At 52.8% G+C, this 21,764-nt stretch overlaps 1 protein-coding gene across 1 annotated transcript; it reads left to right on the top strand.

The window, feature by feature from the left end:
• Positions 1–560: 560 nt before the first annotated feature.
• Positions 561–8,100, top strand: LOC132686381 (tubulin alpha-1C chain). Its single transcript, XM_060644111.3, has 5 exons — positions 561–761; positions 2,388–2,610; positions 3,721–3,869; positions 5,356–6,036; positions 7,706–8,100. Exons 1-5 carry the CDS (start codon positions 561–563, stop codon positions 7,997–7,999), a joined length of 1,548 nt encoding a protein of 515 aa, XP_060500094.1. The 3' UTR covers positions 8,000–8,100.
• The last annotated feature ends 13,664 nt before the right edge of the window (positions 8,101–21,764 follow it).

The raw sequence follows: 21,764 nt of genomic DNA, 5'->3' as shown, positions 1-21,764 counted from the left end.
TTTTGCCATGTTCCCCCCACGAGTCCTCCTCAATCTGCTTTAGCCAGCCTGGACCCTTTGCTCTCTTGGTAATCTGAGTCACCTGACCTGGAGCGCTGGCCACAAAGGGAAGTAAACTTCAATTACCTGCGCCTGGAATGTTCTCTCCCACACCTGTCTGGCCAACCCTCCCCCACCCTAGCCGCATTTCCTCCCGCCTCAGAGCCTCCCGGTACCTGGTTCTCATCACAGTATCTTTCCTTCTCTAGCGGTTGCTGAGCTCATGTCTGCACCACCGTCCGAGGCTTATGCACTTTTCGAACTAGGTCCGCCCCGTTCCCGGTGTAAAGACCTAAGGCAACAACGGAATAAGGGTATTGCTCCAGAGCTCCAACCTCTCAGATCCAGCACACGCCCCATAGAGAAAGAGAGGGTCGAGCAGACCTGGAGGACTGGGACGACCGAGGCTTTCCCTCCCTTTGGTTTTACAAACTGCCCAATGACCGGCTGCGGCGGGGATATTTCATAAGCTCCCGCCCAATAACGGAGAGGGGGGCGGGCCTCGGCGAGAACAAGACCCAATGAAAGACGAGCAGGGAACCGGGCCCTGTCCTGCCGCGGCCCAATGGGAGCGCCGCTGGGAGGCATGGCCGGCGGCTCGGCGGGGATATATAAGACCCCCACTAGCCGCTCCGCACCGGGATTCGTGGTGTTGCTGGAGACTCGTAACGCGTCCGCAGTCAACGACCCTCCGCAAAGGTCACCTGTCGGGAACAACCATGGTGAGAGGGAGCTGGGGGCACTCGCGGAGTGCACGGTGAGGGGGTACTGCACGGGAGAGCGTGCTGGGGGTGCCCGGGGGTCCCCGGTAGGGGCCGGCTGTGCGGCAAAGAGGGGAGGCCGGGGCGCCAAGCAGCCCAGGGTGTGAGGGGCTGCGCGGGGCTTCTCGGAGAGTTTGGCGGGGATTCACGGTGACCACGGTGTGGAGGCTCTGCGGAAAGCCCGGGACGCCCGCGGCGTCCAAGCGCTGCTTTTCTGCGCCCCCTTCCCCGGGAGAGGCGGATGCGAGCTGGAGAAGTGCGCGCTCCAGCAGCGGACCGGAGAGAGGTGGCGCCGGGGGCGCGGGCGGGGCTCGTCCCGCGCTGAGCTCAGCCTGGGGCCCCCAACCCCGGCGCCGCGGTGCAGCGCGCTGCGGAGTCAGGAACCTGGACCCGCCCGGGTTTCTCCCGCTGCGGCCCGGGACAAAGAGGCGCCCGCCCCCAGCTGCAGTCCCCGCCCACCTGTGAAGTCACACTCCCGCGCTGGAGGCCGGACCTGGGCGGACCTGCAAACTCCAGCAGGTTTCTCCAGTTCTGAACTGTTCCCTGAATGCCTTTGTCTTGCGCGGCCCAACTCCGGCCAGAAGTCAGACCTTGGCCCAGACCTGTCCGGGGGTGTCCGTGAGCTTCTGGTGCCTAAGGAGGAAAATCCTTTGCTGAGCTTCTGGTGCCCAAGCCCCTGAAGTCCCTCAGTTACATCGAAGAGCTCGGGGTGTGAACACAGGCCCCCGGGCCTCACAGGAATCTTGATCCCCGCCTGTGTTCCGGGCCCGTGTAAAGGCCCTGGGGCCGTCTTGCAGGACAGCTGGTGAAATTGCCACACTATTGCCGACTGTCTTAGAAGACCCCCTCCGCGTCTGGGAAGCGTGTGGCCCTTTCAGACAGATCCTCTAGACGCAGGGTTGGGGGTGAAGGACCAGAAGACAGGAGAGTCTGTCCCTTGCAGGAGTTATCTCAGGAGGGCTGAAAGGTGGGGTGAGCTGCCTCCGTGACTGTTGAGCAGTACTTCTCTGGATGGACTCTGTACTGCAGTGGGCAAGGACAAGTGTCCAGAGTCGGGGTATAGCCCCCCAAAAGGGGAGTTTCTGGGTAAACTTTCAAATTGGCTGTAACTCCAGAGCCACTTCCTCAGTTAATCCACAACAGACCTGATACTCTTCAGCACCTTCAGGGTGTGGAGGACCCAGAGTCCCCACTGGGGGAGACCCCTCCTCCTAGGGGTCCGGTGCTAGAGGCTTCTGGGGGGGCCCATCTTGGTGTGTGAGACTCTGGCCTTCCTGTGCCATCCCAGCCGGCACACAGGGCACGAGGCAGTGGGATTTGGCTGCTTGGCATCAGTTTTTTCTAGTTCCTGCCCCTGAAGACCTAGGCTTAGCTGCCTTTGTTCTCAAGCCCTCAGAAAATGAAAAGAAAATGAGGTAGTTTGGCTCCCAGTGTGGGGAGGTCTGGAAAGGGAACCTAGTCTTTTGGGTTTCAGACCAGGCCTCGGTCTCCAGGGAGGAAAGATAAAAGGGTGCTTCCAGGGCCTTTTCAAGCCCCACCCCACACCCTCCCTCCTCCATTCACACCACTGCTCTGCTTCCCCAACAGCGCGAGTGTATCTCCATCCATGTGGGCCAGGCCGGGGTGCAGATGGGCAATGCCTGCTGGGAGCTCTACTGCCTGGAGCACAACATCCAGCCCAATGGCACCATGCCCAGCGACAAGGCACTGGGCAGCGGTGATGACTCCTTCAACACCTTCTTCAGTGAGACAGGGGCTGGCAAGCACGTGCCCCGGGCTGTCTTTGTGGACCTGGAGCCTGCTGTCATAGGTGAGTGGGTGCTGTGGGGGGTTCCCCTCCTCTGGCCCATGTTTTTTTTGCGAGCCCCAAAGTCTGCGGGGAGCTCTGCTTAGGGGGAAAAGCTCTTGAAATGCAGGCGATGCCCTGCCAAGAACAACACTGAAGTCTGTTGCTTTTGTCTAGACTCTGACTTCAGGAGGGGTCCTGGGGGCTTTCTGTGCTGAGAGGGGATATCAGTCAATCCTCTCTCTCTGCCCGGAGACTGCCAGATGTTTGAGTCAGGGACCAGACCCAGAATGAAGACTGCAGAAAAGTGTGGATATGAAAGCAGAAACTTTAAACTTCCTTTCTCCTACCCACAGGCTCTTGAGGATAATATTGCCTAAGGAACTGGGCACTGAGAACATTCTTAGTGGCCCCCTGCTAAACTTTAACTGAACCGGGCCCCTTAATAGCATGTGGATGGACCTATGTGAACTTGGCTGTTGCTGGCTCCCAGGGGGTTCTCTGCTTCTTCCTTTCTGCATCTGGATCTCCTCAGTTTCCTATTCCTAAAAACTTTCCTCCTCCTCCCATCTTTCTAAAGACATCTTTGTAGATGGTAAACTGTGGACTGGGTTTTCTGCATTAGTCTATGTTCTTATCCCAAGCAAAAGTCAAATGAGGGGCGCCAGGGTAACTCAGTCGGTTAAGCGTCTCACTCTTGGTTTCAGCTCAGGTCACGATCTCCTGTCCATTTCCCGCCTCTCCGCGGGGCTCTATGCTGACAGCACAGAGCCTGCTTGGGATTCTCTCTCTCCCTCCCTCTCTCTCTCTGCCCCTCTGCATGCTCTCTCTCAAGATAAATAAATCTTTAAAAAAAAAAAAAAAAAAAAAAGGTGAGATTCTCTTAGACATCCTCTGATCCCTCAGCAAGTACAAGTTGCTCTGAGGGCAGGGACTATTAAAGGCGCCCCTGACCTACCCCCTCACAGGCCCAGGTAAGGACTTTGCAAGTGGGTCTCTGGAAGGCTGTTTGCTGTCCATGCTCCGTCTTGCGGTTACGCCCAGGGGAGCTTAGCAGCCTAGGTCCTAGCGCCTGTGTCCTTGTGGGGGATGAGACCAGCATCTCTTACCTTTGCCCTCTTTCTTCCCCTCAAGATGGGGTAAGAACTGGCATTTATAGGCAGCTCTTCCACCCTGAGCAGCTGATATCTGGCAAGGAGGATGCTGCCAACAACTACGCCCGAGGCCACTACACGGTGGGGAAGGAGATCATCGATCTTGTGCTGGAGCGAATCCGAAAACTGGTGAGCGGACCAGGTGCCCTTGGCACCTGCAGGCGATCAATGTGTCTTTACCCTCCCTTCCTGGCCTGGGAGGCCTGCCGTGTGCGGAAGAAACGGAAACCACAGGCCTGTGGCTCTGACAGGAACCCCACGTGTCCTTACGGCTCCTTCCGCTTGTCTGTCACCTTGGCTTCCCCTAGGGGGAGCTGTGTATCCTGGGTGTGGATCTAGGGCTAGCAGCCCGAATAACCTGTTCTACCCTGAGTCTGTGGACGCAGGCTTCCGGCCTGCTGGTGCCTCGCTATGCCAGGTCTAATTGTCCAATCCAAGCCTTCTTTGAGCTTTGATCCCTCTCTAGCCCCAGCAGGTAGGAGGAAGCTGCCTTGGCAGCCTGGCTTGTTCTTAGATTCCTAAACAGTACTTTTATGCCTGGGAGAGACTCCTGCTTACTGGTTAGTTTTTAACCGCTTCCCAGTTTACCTCATCCCTTGCCTGAGGCACTGAGAACCAGGAGTGAGGCCAACTAGGAGCCAGCACTTTGGCACTGGTCCTCTAGAGGGATTGTTCAGACATACTCTCTGCTGCTCCCTAGTCGAGACTGAGGACTTCCATTGACTTGAGGAATGGGATTCCATGCTTTCTAACGCAAAGTACCCCCTAGGCTTAGGATTTTCTTGAAGGGTTTTTCCGGGGTGGGGGTGGGGGGTGTTTTTTGTTACCAGTTTGCATAAAGCCTGCTTTTAATGTATTTTTATTGAGAGGTAATTGGCATAGCATTAGTTTCAGGTGTACTATGTAAGGAACTGATAGTATATATTGCAAATAAATGGAGAGTTTTTTATGCTACGATACCCATGTGTCCAGTATAGATTGATGCTCTTCTAGTCCAAGGCCCAGCTATATCAGAAGTTACCGTGTGTACTTGTTAAACCTACAGGTTCCCGGGTTCCACTCGGAAGTGAGGGGATTGGGAACCTATATGTTCAACAGGATACCACCACTGCCTGCCCCCAACTCCCACTCTCCTGCAGCCAGGTGACAGAGCTACTGAGCTGAGAGGGCCCAGCTCTCTGACTACGAGTCCTATGTCCCACCTGAGCCTCCCCTCCCCCCTCCCCTCACTTGCCACCACATGCACACAGCAGTGTCCTTCTGGGTCATCTGTCCCCTAGAACTCCAAACCCCTTGTAGGTATTCTCTTCTCACCTCTACAGAGGCAAAGCAAAAGAGCATGAGAGAACTTTCTGGAGTCATGGAAATTTCTATATCTTGATTAGTTTGGTAGTATAGGTATACACACTTGTCAAACCGTTCACTGTACATGCAATAAAATATATACACTTCAGTACAAGTTATGCTTCAGAGTTTTTTTTTCCTTCTAAATATAGAAGTGAATACTGTCGTAGTTGCATCACAGTAGCCTTGCAGACAGAAGAGCGTTGTCAGAAGAGGGGGGGGGGCGGGTGATAGGCCGTCTGTACCCTAACAGTGTTCTCTCCTACCCTAGACAGACCAGTGCACCGGGCTTCAGGGGTTCCTGATCTTCCATAGCTTTGGGGGTGGCACTGGCTCAGGCTTCACCTCCCTGTTGATGGAGCGGCTTTCTGTTGACTATGGCAAGAAGTCCAAGTTGGAATTTGCCATCTACCCCGCCCCCCAAGTGTCCACAGCGGTTGTAGAACCCTACAACTCTATTTTAACCACGCACACTACCCTGGAGCACTCAGACTGTGCCTTCATGGTGGACAACGAGGCCATCTATGACATCTGCCGCCGCAACCTGGACATCGAGCGCCCCACCTACACCAACCTCAACCGGCTCATCGGCCAGATTGTGTCCTCCATCACTGCTTCCCTGCGCTTCGATGGTGCCCTCAACGTGGACCTCACAGAGTTCCAGACCAACCTGGTGCCCTACCCCCGCATCCACTTTCCCCTGGTGACCTACTCCCCCATTGTCTCAGCCGAGAAGGCCTACCACGAGCAGCTGTCCGTGGCAGAGATCACCAACGCCTGCTTTGAACCCTCCAATCAGATGGTCAAGTGTGACCCTCGCCACGGCAAATACATGGCCTGCTGCATGCTCTACCGTGGAGAAGTGGTGCCCAAGGATGTGAATGCCGCTATTGCCACGATCAAGACCAAGCGCACCATCCAGTTTGTGGACTGGTGTCCCACGGGTTTCAAGGCAAGCCGGGAATGAAGCGGGGGAGGAGGGGTTCGCATGCTGCCTGCGTACCTGCTAGAGGGGAGATTCCTAGAGAGCCCCAGAGCATGGAAACAAAAGTGCTAGGGATGGGGAGAATCGGGCAAATCACGACTTTTTTATTTGACTTGAAAGCTTGCCCTTACAAAGGGAAAAGTAGGTTTCGTGTCTCTTAGCCTGGCAAATAGGCACTCCCTAGGTTTGCCAGTCAGGTCAGGGAACCCGTCGTTGACATGTGCCAGGGACATACCCACAGAATCCGTCTCCTCGGAAGGGAGTGCTTTTGGAAGCGCGGAAAAGCCTACCATTCAGATAACGGGCAAGACGTGGGTCAGAAGTCTATGAATGCAATCTCTTGAGGAGTAATGAGGAAGAATCTGTTTATATGCCCCGTTCTTTCGTCAGTCTACATTCCCAGAGGGTACTGGGCATATGACCTAGTTTTAAGTTTTATGGGTTTTGTTCCAGTGTGCGATTAGAAAGATTAAAGGTGGCAGCTGAGGCATTTAAGAAAAACACACAGCTTCCTTGCACTGTTGCAGACGTGACCACAACTGGAGGCGAGGCAGGGACTCCTGGTCATAAAGATAATAGCTGCTTGCTAGTTTTGAGAGCTGTCCTATAGCTCAGAACTAGAAACCAGGGGTAGGAAGTCTGGGAGGCGGATTCTCCCAGCTCCATATTAGGAAAGCTTTAGCTACTCAGAGGAAGAGTAGACTGCCTTCAGGAAATAGTAAGCTTGCTCTCATTAGAGGCATTAAGGGGGAAGCTGACCTTTTTTTTTTTTTTTTTTTTTCCAAACACTGAATATGAAATGTATTTATACGTTCTGAATAGAGCAATGTCTAAAGTAGATTTTTCCCAAGGTTTTCTATTTTTTAAAACTATTTTCTAAACTATAGGAAAGTGGAGAGATTAGTTAACAACCATATACCCACTACCTAGATTCAACATCTGACTCTGCTAGGTTTCCTTTATTTTTGCTTTGCTGATCCATATAAACTCATAGGTATTACACACAAGTTTGTTTTGTGTCTAACAAAATTAATAACACTTCTCTAAAGTAAGAATACCTAGTCAGTATTCAAACTTTCCCAATTTCCACAAATGTGCTCTATAGTCAGTGTTTCAAAGTCGGTATAATCAAGGATTAGGCATTATATTTGTCTCTTAAGTCTTTTTTTTTTTTTTTTTTAATGTTTATTTTTGAGAGAGAGAGAGACAGAGCACAAGCAGGGAAGGGGCAGAGAGAAAGGGAAACACAGAATCTGAAGCGTGCTCCAGGCTCTGAGCTGTCAGCACCGAGCCCGACGCAGGGCTCGAACTCACGAACTGTGAGATCACGACCTGAGCCGAAGTTGGACGCTTAACCAATTGAGCCACACAGGCACCCCCATCTCTTAAATCTTTTAATGTAAAACATCCACCCTTTTTCTTGATGTTTTGACTCTGAAGGGACTAGTCTTACCATCTTGAAAGTCCCACATTCTGGATTTGTTTTCTGGTGGTGGTTAACTTGTTCCGTTATCCCTGTGCTTCTTGCAGCCTGGCAAATGTCACACGCCGGTTGACCGGCCCCTTTCCCAGTTATGGGAACCCCTTCCAGGGAACGCAGAACCCAGGGCTTACACTACTTGCTGTTTCTTCTTAGGTTGGCATTAACTACCAGCCGCCCACCGTGGTGCCCGGGGGAGACCTGGCCAAGGTGCAGCGGGCAGTCTGCATGCTGAGCAACACCACGGCCATCGCCGAGGCCTGGGCCCGCCTCGACCACAAGTTTGACCTGATGTATGCCAAACGGGCATTTGTGCACTGGTACGTGGGCGAGGGCATGGAGGAAGGAGAGTTCTCTGAGGCCCGAGAAGACCTGGCTGCCCTGGAGAAGGATTATGAAGAAGTGGGAACAGAGTCTATGGACGGCGAGGACGAGAGTGAGGAGTTCTAGGGGTCCCGGCACCTGCAACGCCTGGGCTCTCTCCCCGGTTTTGTGTCTCTCGTTCCACTGTTTCCCTAACCCCCTACAAATACAATCAATGTCTCAAGTGATGTGGAGCTCTGTGATGTGGAGTTCTGCCCAGCTGTGGGCCTTCACTAACTTTCCCAACTGCCTTGTTGCCCTTCTAAGTTAAGGGCCAGGGTGGCCTCTGCCTCTAGGGATTGCAGCCAGGGGAATGCCTAATGGAGGAACGATGGTGCTGTCCCGTGCAATCAGACCACCTGACTAATGTTCAGGGGCTCAGGACCCGTGCTGTGGTGCTTTGACTTCATGTGGTGGTTCCCTGTGTATCCCCTTATCCCCAGCCCACCGCAAGGAAAGGTAAGCCTTGTAGAGGTTCTGGTGAAAGCTGCTGAAACTTTACCCGTGCCCCCTGCCATTCTGGGGCAGAACGTCTGTCTCCATCTCAATGCCAGGAAGGAATCCAGCGTTTTAACCTATCCTCCCTCCTCATGGCCAACAGAGGGCAGTAGAGGTTGAATCCACATGAATTCACAGGCCATTCTGCAGCAGCCATCTTACAATTTAGGGCTCTACCCCGATGCCATATAAGGGCACTGGGTCCAAGAACCAGCATTCCAAAAGACAGGGGTCTTCAGCCTGGGGCTGTGAACATCTGAAATAATTTTTAAAGTGATTATGAGCCTTTTAAGGCAAAAACTGTATTTTTTATTTTCAAAGGGGTCCCTGCTGAGAAAGGGACTATTTATTGTTCTAGGATCTAGCCACATAAAGTCTTAGAGATCAGTGCATCAGTCAAGAGAAGGGCCTGGCAGGAGCTAAGCAGTAAACTGGATGGACCCTTCTAGCACAGCCCAGGTTCAAGGAGGTTTCTCTTTAATGTGCTTAACAAATCTCAGCCAGGCAGAAATGTATTCTCTGAAGAGGAGGGATATCTCCATGGGGCCAGGTTCTGCCCCTGGCAAGACCGTTGAGGAGAACCCAGCCCGGTCCCCAACCCCCCCCCCCCCCCAACCCAGATGGGTAGGACCTGTGTTTTTGGCCTAAATCTAACTGCTTTGATTTTCAAACATTTAATTCTAGCATTTCACTCAGATGTGTCTCTGCTTTTTTTAGGCACCAGTGAGCCTTGGGGCTACCTGAATGGGTCACTTAGTGACCTTGCTCTGGGTTCAGGGGACAAGTTTATTAATGTTAACCTAGGAACTAATCCCCAGCATCAATGAGCCTTGCTTGATTGATCCCTGGGAGCGGTTTAGTATCCTACAACTCATCAGCACAGTGCTCAGATCCGGAAGACTTTGACCCCTACAGTGAAGCTGCATGTACTTAATAGGGGCTGTGGACCTATGCAAATTACCAGTCCCAGGCAATGGGTCTGTTTGTGAAGGTCCTCAAGGGCTTGGGTTAGAGGTGAAGTTAAGGTATAGAAGGAAGGGAAGGAGGTTAGAAAAACCTGGCCAGTGCCCATTCAAGGACCTGGATCTGTCTGTGTTCAGCAAGTACACCCAGCCTGCTCTGCCGGTGTCTTCATCCAGAAACCAAGAGCAGATATTTTAACTCTTTCCCTGCTTTTTCCCTCACTGGACACATGAATTCACACATACTGGCACTTCTTCCTCTGTTGGTTCAAACCACCATGTTGAGAGACCTCTCTTCCCCTACAAGTGCCCCAGGCGTTGGGAAGGAGAATGGCCAATGAGGGTTGGACACCTAACCCTGAGGCTCTCCTGTGATGAGAGACCAGATAAAGTGAGTCAGTTACAAGTGGGCGGAACAAACTAGATAATTTACTTGGATAAACCCGCAGCTGCCATTACCTTCTCTCATGGCCCCAAACTGGAATAAGTGTAAGTCACATTCTCTCTTCCCACTTCCTATATCCCTTTTCTGTGTAGATTTTCAAAATATGCAGGAAGAATCTTTGTTCAGTCTGTGTCTGGATTCAATGCCCCTCCCCCAACACCCACCACTGACCCCCAAACAGTCATTTCCCTGGGTCCCCAGAGAGAGCCTTGCCTGGGTTCCTTTCAAATTAGGGAGTCCTTGGTGGGTTAAGGATGGAGAAGTAGAGAAATTCTTGCCTGGGGAGTTGTGGTCTGAAATTTAAAGGCACTTAAGAGTCTTTTTTTTTATTTATTTATTTTGAGAGCCTGAGAGGGCGTGCGAGCAGGGGAGAGAGAGAGAGAGAGAGAGAAAGAAAGAGAATCCCGAGCAGACTCCGCACTGTTGGCATGGAGCCCAACATGGGGCTCAAACCCACAAACCGAGACTGACCATGACCCGAGCCCAAATCAAGAGTTAGATGCTCAACCAACTGAGCCAGCCAAGTGCCCTAGGCACTTAGAGTCTTCACAAGTACTCTACTTAAAGCATGAGCCTAAAGTAAGCATTCCCCTTAACTCAGCTGGGATTTTCTCGAAGGCATTTTTACTGGAGCTCACGGCAGATGGACTCCGGTCCTGGCCATCACAGGGTCTACACCGGCAGGTACCACCACCTTCCGTTTGTGACTGACCCAGAACCCGGGAGCCCTGTGGAAAGTGGAGTCCTTGGAGAGCAGGGTGGTTATCCTGCTGGTGATCCAGAACAACGCTAAAAGGAATTAGCCTGAGTGACAGGGAAGTTTAGAGCACCTCCAAAGCAGCTAGCTCATATCAGAAGTTTAACAAAAAATACCTGCCCTCAAGAAAGTATAGAGGGGACAGGAGGGAGGCCTTGGCTGTTTCTCTCTCTCTCTCTGGTGCTGTTACTCACTAATGCCTGGTTTCCATGCTGTTCCTGCATATTCCCTGAACTGTGCCTGAACCACTGGGCACCAGAGCCTTTTAGATTCAACTGCTCTGGGGTGTAACTTTGTTTCCTTTTTGATGTGTCTGCCAGTTTTAAGGTGGAAGGCAGGATCCTGGGGATTTTTGACCAGGCTCGTTACTCTTGCCTCTTTCCTGCATCTTCACCTGCGAACCTTCCCAGGGCTTCTAGTTCCTTTGGAGTTCGTGACGCGAGTCCTCTTGTAGGCATTCGGTGTTAATGCACTAGTCCTCCCGCTTACCCATCCGCTGCCTCTCGAAGTCTTCCCTCTTGCCCAAAGCCGTCCGATTGGGGTGAGAAATGTGCACGGTGTGCCCAGAGGAGCCAGGAAGCCCCAGCTCCACCAAGGGGAGGCTTCCGGAAGGACTGGCACTTGAGCCAGATACTGAAGGTGGGTTGGGGTATAGAGAGAGGGCGGGATGTTCAAGGCAGAGACAGGGAGAGGAAAAGCTATGGGTTAACACAGGTACATTAGATTCAAGGGACTGAGTAGTTTGTAGCTGAAACTTGAGACGGAAGAAGGGGAAGCTAGAAAAAAAGATGGCGGTAAATGACCTTGATTTTACCTTTCTTTCTTGAATATGTATTGAGCGCCCACTACACAGCATGGATTACTCTAGATGCTATAGGGAACCCATCAGGCAGCAAAGGAGTTTGAATTTTCTCCTGTATAAAATCTTCGGTGGCTGTCAAGGGCCAGCACCCAGGGATAAGCTGTCCTGAAAGCGGTGGTTCTCAACCTGGGGTGATGTTGCAAGACCTTTATGGCTGTCCCAGCTGGGGGGTTGGAGGTGGGGGGTTGTGGCGTGCCGTGGGTAGACAGCAGGGCTGCTGCTCAACATCCTACAAAGCACAGGACAGACCTCCCCTCAACAAAGAATTGTCTCGCCCGAAAGTGTCACTAGTGCTGAGAGGGGCGGGTTACCACGCACAGCGTGGTGGAGGGAGAAAGGCGTTTGTTGTAATCCAGGTGGTGGTTAATGCCTCAACCAGAGCAGTGAGACGGGGAAGAGAAGGGGTCAGAATCCCAGTACTTAGTGATCAGTTGATGAGGCACGTGGAGAGAGTTGTGGATGACCGGATTTCTGCCTTGGACCGCATGAGATGCTGTCCTTCCGCGTTATTCCATTTAGATTTGGAGATGAACTCCGCTTTCGACACTGAATTAGTCTTCTAAGGCCGCCATATACAAAGTACCACAGACTGGGGGTGGGGCTTCCACGACAGAAATGCATTTTCTCAGGATTCTGGAGGCTGGAAGTCCGAGATCAAAGTTCTCAGCAGGATTGGTTTCTTCTGAAGCTCCTCTCCTTGCTTTATAGATGGCCGTCCTCTCCCTGCGTTTTCACATGGTCTTCCCTCTGTGCCTGTCTGTGTCCTAATTTTCTCTTACAAGGACACCAGTCATATAGGACTCACTCCTATGCCTTTATCTTAATTACCTCTTTAAAGGTCCTATCTCCAGGGGTGCCTGGGTGGCTCAGTTGGTTAAGTGTCCGACTTCAGCTCAGGTTGTGGATCTTGCGATTTGAACCCCACATCGGGCTCTGTGCTGACAGCTTGGAGCCCTGGAACCAGCTTCGGATTCCGTGTCTCCCTTTCTCTCTGTCCCTCCACAACTTGCACTCTGTCTCTCTCAAAAATAAATAAACATTTAAAAAAAAAAAATCCTATCTCCAAATACGGTACCACTGGGAGGTATTTCAGCATATGAATTTTGTGGGGGCACAATTCAGCCTCTAACAGATGTTGAGCTGAAGTTGCCTGGGGGCTGGCCAGATGCTCTGAAACCCAGGAAGTCAGGATTTGAGGGTCAGGGCGTGAGGTCACCAGTGGAGAGTACAGAAGGACAGAGAGTACAGAAAGACCCCTCAGAGTGCTGCAGCCCACAGGGGCAGAGACTCCCCAGCCCAGGGGAGAGGACAGTCGCAGAAGGCAAGGGTACAGGATGTGTTTTAGTCCTCAGCCATACTGTCAGCAGCAACCGAGGCAGATGGCCACTTGTGCGGCTACACCTGTAGGTGGGAGGTCAGAATGCCTGGCTTCTCTTTTTTTTACTTAAAGTACAAGAATTCACCTTTGATTCATTCACATGAACGGCAGGAAAGGAGGTAGACACTATTCAAGGCTTTCGATCTTCTGGGGGAGCGGGAAGAGGCATCTAAATCCACAAGGCGTCCTTGAGGGCCCTGGGAATCTGCAAATGGCCAGTTCGTCCAGCCGCAGACATTGCCCCACCCCCTCTGAACCCTCAGGGCCCTAGACCCCTCAACACGGCCACTACCAAGGGGTCCTGGCACACAGGGCCCGAAACCGACTGCCACCTGAGTCTAAGCTTAGAAGGAAAGAAACAGGAAGAAGATATGTGAACAGATCACAGCATAATGTGGCAAAGATGAGTAGAAATGGGCATAGAGCCTGGGAACTAGGTAGAGAGTCTCAGTGGGGTGGCCAGGCAGACCGGGAAGAAACAAGGCAGAGGGCACAGCATGATATCAGAACTACTACAGCTAGCTTTCTTTTTCTAATGCCAGGGCTGACAGTTCAGGGCAGAGTGGCGGGAAACAGGTGAAAATTCAACAGGAGCAGGCAGGCCCTGTCTTCACAGAACAGCTACCTCCTGACCCCAACAAGAGGTCCCTGTAAAGAGTGACAAGAAAGGACTCTTGTGCCTGAGCCTTTGAGGGCAAGGTCTGTGCTTTAGTCACACTTCACATAGTGCTAGCCCCTGATGTGTATTTGGGTACTGAGTTAGGTTGAAGGACTCCCGTGTCGGGAAAATGGGAGCCAGAGGGGGGGCAGAGAAAGATGATGATCGCCTAAGACCTCGGAAGCCTGGGAATTAGGGTTCACAGAGCGCCTGGATGGCTCAGCGGGTTAAGCGTCCGACTCTCGATTGCAACTAGGTCATGATCTCACAGTTCGTGAGATTGAGCCCCATGTCCGGTTCTGCACTGGCAGCGGGGAGCCTGCTTGGGATTCTCTCCCTTTTCTCTCTGCCCCTCCCCTGCTCTCACTTACAAAAATAATAATTTGGTTTTTTTTTTAAAGTCCGGGAGTTAAGGTTCAAGGGATGGTTATAAATGCTGCTAATTGACCATACGCCTGACTGCTTATTTCCCACTTCACAATAAGGCTGGCTCGTTCTTACTGGAGAGAAGGAACAAAGTTGGAGACGAAACTGGTGACGGAGCTCTGGGCCCACGCCTCAATAGAGACTGCTTTTGCCACCTCCTGGGGCATTCTGACCCCGCCCCGAGGAGCAGCCTGGGCGCTCTGGATGCTTGCTCCGCCACGGACTCAAACACCTGCTCAGAAAGACCTGGCAGGACTCAGCTGAGGTAGCAGCATCGGATTCCCTCATTGACAGGAAGGAAGGGGGAGCCTGCAGAGAGTACGTGCTTCCTCTCCCCTCCTCACCGCAGCCCTCCAGAAGAAAGTGGAGCAGGCTGGGAAGAGAGATCGCCCACCTCTCGGAGAAGGGGTGGAGACCTTGTCAAGTAATTCTCTCCTCTGGACACTCCTTGTCTGTAAGTGGAGGGACGCGGACCAGATGTCCAGTTAAGGATACTTCCGTGTCTCTATGCACAAGGACACAGAACTTAGGCGGCGAGGAAGAAATCCAGGGATGGGGCTGTCCAAGGTGGAGGCACCCCCCATGCACAGTCTTTCTTGCTGATCTAGAGTCTGCTTCTTCCCATCAAGTCTGAGCAGGCTCCCTGCCCCGGGCAGGCTCCTCTGAAGGTTGTGGCTTGCCTGCCCTGGGAGGGGCTGCTTTTAGACTATCGCATCAGAAAGTCAGCAGGCAAGGCCCACACAGGATTTCATGCAGCAGCAGCTAGGGGAGAAGCACTGGGCCCATTTGGTCCCCTTATCCTAGCGAGCAGCTTACCGGGGAATAGTACCCCCCATCCCCAATGGGGACGGGCCGCTTGGAGCGGGTCTCACAAGCCCAAAGCCCAAGTGATCTCTAATTGCTATATTTAAGACTCTGCGGAGGCATGAGAAGCAGTGTGCAAATCCACTCAGCTGCCTTTAAAAAGCACAGAGCAGCTCCACTCATGGTGAAGAACACAGATCCTCAAGCCAGAAGGCCTAGATTTGAATCCCAGCTTTGCTACTTAATCACTGTGTGGCCTTCCTCATGCTCCTGGGCCTCGGTTTCCTCATCCATGGAATGAGACTAAGATGACAGAACCTGCCTCCTAGGGTTGCCGTGAGGATTGAATACACGCTGCTTAGAATGGTGCCTGGGACACGGCAAGTGTGCTTTGCTGTTCACTACTGTCAGCGTGGTGGCAAACACAACCCACCGTAGGGGGAAGTCGGGAACTTTCTGTATTGGTCTGAGCACCTTGCCTTCCATCACTGTTCTCCATATAATACTCCTCTGTTCCTATTCTAAGTAATCACTTCTTTGTCTTCCCTGATGCCCTTCCTTCCCCCCAAATGAAGCTCTTTTGAAGATACTTGTTCTCAGTGGTTAATTATTCCAATTTTCCCTTCAGCCAAGGCCTCTCACTACTTGCGTTTTTCCTCTCCCCAAGTCCCAGTGTTTTGGAGGCCACACAATTGGCTCTGTGCGTCCAAGCTCTGGCTGTAGGCCCACCCACACAAAGCACCCCTCAGTACCTCTCCGCCCCCTCCCCTGCTCCCGCCTGCTCGCAGCCAGGGCCTCAGCGTCTCACTCGTGCTCTCAGAAGCTTCTAGGTAGGTCAGAGGGTGCCATTCATTATATACAAGCAGAACTTTGTCCTAATTCCCAGCCACTCAGCCAGCAGTGAGACCCAAATATTTTATCTGAGTGATACGCAGGCACTGGCTCTGGCAGAAGGCCTTCCAACAGGAAGAATTGAGTATTAATTATGAAGGCCATGTGGTATTGGAGCCTCATGGCAGTTATCTCTTTCCATCTAAAATAAGCCACCCCAGGGGCGCCTGGGTGGGTCAGTCAGTTGAGCGTCCGACTTCGGCTCAGGTCAAGATCTCACAGCTCGTGGGTTCGAGCCCCGCTGTCGGGCTCTGTGCTGACGGCTCGGAGCCTGGAGCCTGCTTCGGATTCTGTGTCTCCCTCCCTGACCCACTCGCATCCTGTCTCTGTCTCTCTCAAAAATAAGTAAACATTAAAAAAAAATTTAAATAAGCCACCCCAGGGGCGCCTGGGTGGCTCATTCGGTTAGGCATCCGACTTCGGCTCAGGTCATGATCTCGCGGTCCGTGGGTTCGAGCCCCGCATGGGGCTCTGTGCTGACAGCGCGGAGCCTGGAACCTGTTTCGGATTCTGTGTCCCCCTCTCTCTCTGCCCCTCCCCTGCTCACACTCTGTCTCTCTCAAAAATAAACATTAAAAAAATTTTTTTCAAATAAGCCACCCCAAAATTTAGTGGCTTAAAACAACCACCATTTATTCATTGACTATTCTGTAATTTGGACAGAGCTTGGTGCTGGTGGCTCACCCTTGCTATGGGAGGTTCGCTCAGGCTACCCAAGATCCCCAAACGGCCTCACTCACACAGCCGATGCCTTAGCCGAGGTGACTGGGATGGCAGGGTTGGCCTGGGCCTCCCTTTCTCTCTTCTAAGTCTCATCCAGCAGTGAAGTCAGATTTCTCTACATAGTAGCCAGCTTCCAGACCATGAGAACTCGATGCTTCGGAGTGTGAAGACAGAAGCTTCGAGGACTCCCTCAGGTCCAGGTTCAGTGGGAGGTGTTCTGGGTTGAAATGTGGCCCCGACCCACTCAGAATCATATGGTGAAGTTCTAATCTTCGTTTGCTAAGAACGTGCCCTCAACTGGAAGGTCCTACTTGAAGTAGGGTGGACTCCTAATCCGATATGATTGGTGTCCTTAAAAAGGGAGAGATTTAGGGGCGCCGGGGCGGCTCAGTCGGTTGAGCGTCCGACTTCGGCTCAGGTCATGATCTCACAGTCTGTGGGTTCGAGCCCCGCATCGGGCTCTGTGCTGATGTCTCAGAGCCTGGAGCCTGCTTCCAATTCTGTGTCTCCCTCTCTCTCTGCCCCTTCCCTGCTCATGCTCTGTCTCTGTCTCAGAAATAAATAAAAACATGGGGCGCCTGGGTGGCTCAGTCGGTTAAGCGTCCGACTTCAGCTCAGGTCACGATCTCGCGGTCCGTGAGTTCGAGCCCCACGTCGGGCTCTGGGCTGATGGCTCGGAGCCTGGAGCCAGCTTCCGATTCTGTGTCTCCCTCTCTCTCTGCCCCTCCCCTGTTCATGCTCTGCCTCTCTCTGTCTCAATAATAAATAAACGTTAAAAAAAAAAAAGAAAAGAAAAAATAAATAAAAACATTAAAACAAACAAATAAATAAATAAATAAAGGGAGAGATTTAGGGGTGCCGGGGTGGCTCAGCCAGTTGAGCATCTGACTTCAGCTCAGGTCATGATCTTACGGTTCGTGAGATCGAGCCCCGCATCGGGCTCTGTGCTGACAGCTCGGAGCCTGGCGCCTGCTTCCGATTCTGTGTCTCCCTCTCTCTCTCTGCACCTCCTCTGCTCACACTCTGTCTCTCTCAAAAATAAATAAACATTTAAAAAAGGGGGGGGAGAGATTTAGGCATATGCACGGAGAATGCCGCGTGGAGACTGGGGCGTTAATGCTGTCACAACTATCAGACTAGGAGAGAGGCCTGGAACAGAGACTGCCCCAGTGGTCTCAGGAAATATGGCCCTTACAACGCCTTCGTCTCAGACTTCTCGCCTCCAGAACCTGACTGCCTCCAGAGATCATAAATTTCTGTTGTCTTAAGCACCCAGTTTGTGGTATTTTGTTACAACAGCCCGGCAAACGAATACCAAAGGGAAATGAAGTCTCCCTTTTGGTGGGAAGAGTGACCTACATGTACAGGGATGGGAGGGTTGCGGCTGTCTTTGGTCTCTGCAGACCTTCTACTCCAAGGCGGCCCAAGAGAGGACAGACTAGAGACGAAAAGACAAAGCCCAGCTTCTAGACCGGACTCTGCCCGGAACTTGAGGGCTGAGGTTAGGGAAGCTGTGTGGCTCTGCTTCCCTTTCCCCGGATACCAAGGGCAAACTCAGATAAGATGGACTTTCTGATTGTTGTCAGCTTGAAAATGCTCTGCCTTCCAGGGGCGCCCGAGGGGCTCAGTGGGTTCAGCATCCCGACTGACTTGATTTCGGTTCAGATCAGGATCTTGCAGTTTGCGGGTTTGAGCCCTGAGGAGCCTGCTCAGGGATTCCCTCTCCATCCTTGCCCCTCCCCTGCTCATGCCTCTCTCTCTCTCTCTCTCTCTCTCACGCTCTCCCTCTCAAAATAATCATTAAAAAATTTTTTTTAAACAAAACAAAAAAAACCCGTTTGTGCCTTCGTCAGAGTCCTTTAGCCTGGATCAGTGTTCCCTGGAAGGCTTGTCAACAGGATTTGCTGGTCACTGACCACCACTCTCAAGTTTCTGATTCAGTAGGTCCAGGGTGGGGCCCGAGAATTTGCAATTCTAAGAAGTTCCCAGGTGTTGCTGCTTCAAGGCCAGGCTGTCGGAGGAACTGTTCCCAGGGCAGGGGGCACAGTAGAATCACCTGGGGAACTTTAACAAACACTGACGCCAGGGTTCTACCCTGGCACTTCTGACTAATTGGTCTCGGGTCCAAGCTCTGGCATTTTTCTAGAAATCTCCCTAGGTGACCCTAGGATGTGCAGCCAGAATTGAGAGCCACTGCTCAAGGGGTCCTGGACTTTTGCAGAAATAGTACAATAAAGCCATCGGTGGGCACTTTTAAGAAAAATCGTTCCTCAATGTGACCTGCACGGGCCTAAACGGAATATAGCTTTAAACAAATGGAAAACATGTTGCGAACTTCCTGAGGTTAAGGAATTTGACTTTTAAGTTCCTGTCACCCCCTTTGAACACTTTGTAACTGCTTCTTATCCCCATCCTCCCTCTTACTACCAACATAGTGACACTGGCCAAGAGGTGGGGGTTCTTTCCTCAAGGGAGGGAGAAAAAGAATACCTTTTTTCTATGTCCCTGCCTCAAACATTAGCACAGATTTGCAGAAGCTCTCAGCCTTAGCAGATAAACCACCCCAGGTGCCTTCAATAACCTGTGGAACTTGAATTGAAATGACCTAAACTGGGGCATCTGGGTGGCTCAGTCGGTTCAGCACCTGACTCTTGATTGCAGCTCAGGACTTGGTGTCAGCGTTCATGAGTTCAAGCCCCGCTCCGGGCTCCATGCTGGCACAGAGCCTACTTCAAAACAAAACAAAACTCTAAAACCTACTGAGCACCTCCTCTGCCCCCTGACCTTAACAGAGCACACAGTCAGGAAAGCTCTGGGTTCTGGAGGGATCTCACGAACTTAGTGAACAAGCCATGCACTTAACTTCTCTGGGCTTCAGTGACCTCAAACCCAAGATAAGGTCAATGGATTCTATCACACTGAGCTGTACGGAAGAAGGCAGGTGAAGTGCTTGGCCAGCACAGTGTCAGACACATAGATCGTAATTTACGCACCTCATAATTCCAACCATTTTGTGAAGTAGCATCCCTGTTTTGCAGATGAGGACACTAGTTACCAACATGGATTTGTCCCAGGTCTAACCGCTAGGACAGGGCACAGCTGGGGCCCGAGCCCGTTTGCTGGGAGAGGCCCCGCTCCTCCGTTGGCAAAGAGGGATGGGGGCAGTCAGGAGGCTTGCTGACAGGTGAACCTAATAATCCACGGAACAGGCCCAAACCTGGAACTGAGGTGACAGAGTGAACGGGGCAAGTTCTGCTGGGGTCAGGAAAGGGAGCGAAGAGGGAAGACGGAAGTGACCGGAATTTCACATTTTTGATGAGGAGGAGTGAGGAGGGCAAGTCCGACCAGCCCTCCCATCCTGCTGGTAGACAGAGCAGGTGCGGGGCGGCTGTCTGGGGAGGTGGGGCGGCCGTGGGGATCATGCGACTGCTGCAGACTTCAGGCTAAGGGAGAGCTGACACTGGACACAAAGCTGCCTCAGATTCTAGAATTTTTCTTTTGGGGGCGCCTGGGTGGCTCAGTCAGTTAAGCGTCTGCCTTCCGCTCGGGTCACGATCTCACAGCTCGTGGGTTCGAGCCCCGCGTCGGGCTCTGTGCGGACAGCTCAGAGCCTGGAGCCTGTTTCGGATTCTGTGTCTCCCTCTCTCTCTGCCCCTCCCCCACTCATGCTCTGTCTCTCAAAAATCAATAAAACATTAAAAAGAAAACTCTTTAGAAACTGTCTTTCAACGGAAAATAAAATGCCTACCGTGTACCATGAAGCCTTGGGACACAGTGGTCAACAAACAGCGAGCAGGGCTATGAGGCACCACATACTCTCGGAGGGGGCAACAGCTCCAGCTAGAGGTGTGCAAAGAGAGCACGTGCCAGGAGGCCTGGCCTTTTGTGGGTGGGCAAGGGAGGCTCCCCTGAGGACACCTCACCAAAGCTGAGGACAAGCAGAGTTCGCCAGGTGGAGGAGGTCCAGGCCAGGAAACAGTCCACGGGGAAGCCCCCGGGTCTAGCACGAAGTCAGGCCCATGGAAAGAACCGCAGGAACCGCGTTGGCTGAGTGACTGGGGTGGAGGGAGATGAGATCAGCGAGGCAGTTGTAGGCAGCGTGTGAGCCCAAGAGCTGCAGGGAAGCCCCTGGAGGACTGCAAAAGGTATTGCCGTGACCCAACACGATGTACTCCTTGCCTGAAAATTCTGAGCCCTCACGCACAACTCCCACTGCGACCCTGTGAGGGCAATACCTTCGTCTACAGATAAGAACACTTGGGATCGCAGAGGTCAAGTGTCTGAGTTCACAGATCTGCCCCACGCCTTTCTCCTTCCGGGACCAGGTAGATACCACCAGTGCCCAAGTGGACCAGTGGGGAGGTGATGATACCTCTGGGGGGGGCAGGGAACCCAGGCGTCAGTCTTGTCTGGTAGCCCCATGGTGATAACATCTAAAATTGCTCCCTGGATGTCCAGGACTTCTAAAGTAGCCCAACCAGAAGGGGAAGAATCATGCCCTGAGGTGTCCCGGTGGGAAAATCTGCCCCTCCACACCCACCTGGGGCTGGGCTGGCAACACAATGGAAATGCCCTACCTGCCCGGGCCTGTCTGAGTCTCCCCAGGGAAGGGGAGGAGCTCAGACTCTGTGGTAGGGCTGATTGCGCCCTGGGGGATGTGTCAGTGGGGAGCAACTTCACAGTTTCAAAGGAGCTGGCCCTTGGGAGTGAGTCACAGCCAGTGGTCCTTTATGGAGGATGAGGGGGTAGGGAAGAGGGACCTTGGCTAAGGGTGAGTGTTAGGCACCCCCGGCTCCTCTGGCGAAGGGAGAGGTAAGCTGATGGGCTCTTGAATGTCCATTATCTGCTCAGAGTGGCCAAAAGCATTTAAGATCTCTCCGCTGGGCGGAGGCCCCCCCCCGAAGCCCACGTTTGGGTGACCTCAAGCCTTTCCACTGAACCGCAGTAACCTGGTAAACAGTTGACTTCTTCCCAGGGAGAGCCTCAAAGACTTTATGGAGAATGTGAGACTTGCAGCCCCCTCATCTCAGGTGCTTAGCACTCAGTGGGAGCTTAATAAAGGTTTGGATGAATGAGAAACTTGGCAGAAGAAGGGTTGCTGCTGAGTCCTGGAGCTGGGGGTGGGGTGGGGGGGGGCAGGGGTCACATCGCGGGCTCGCGGGCTCCTCCCCAGCCCTCCCGGAGTTATGGGTGTCTAGGCTCCCCAGTCTCACCATCTGCTGTCGCGCCTGGCCGGTGGGGCTTGGTAATAGGAGTCTGGCTACCAAGAGACCAACGCCATTCCCCTAAAAGGCAATTCAGGAGGACGCGGCAGGCGTAAAGGGAGGAAAAGAGGTCAGCGAGGGAGACAGCGTGGACTGACCCGAGGGGAGTCCGGGAGAGGCTGGGGGACGGGGCTCGTGCCCCCTCCGCACCCGCAGCCCCGCAGCGTGCCCCAGGTCCGGAGAA

Source organism: Panthera onca, chromosome F1 (assembly GCF_046562875.1).
Source record: "Panthera onca isolate mPanOnc1 chromosome F1, mPanOnc1 haplotype 2, whole genome shotgun sequence".
Classification (NCBI taxonomy): Eukaryota; Metazoa; Chordata; class Mammalia; order Carnivora; family Felidae; genus Panthera; species Panthera onca.
Note: the sequence above shows the minus strand (reverse complement) of the source record. Positions and strands in the feature narration are given on the sequence as shown.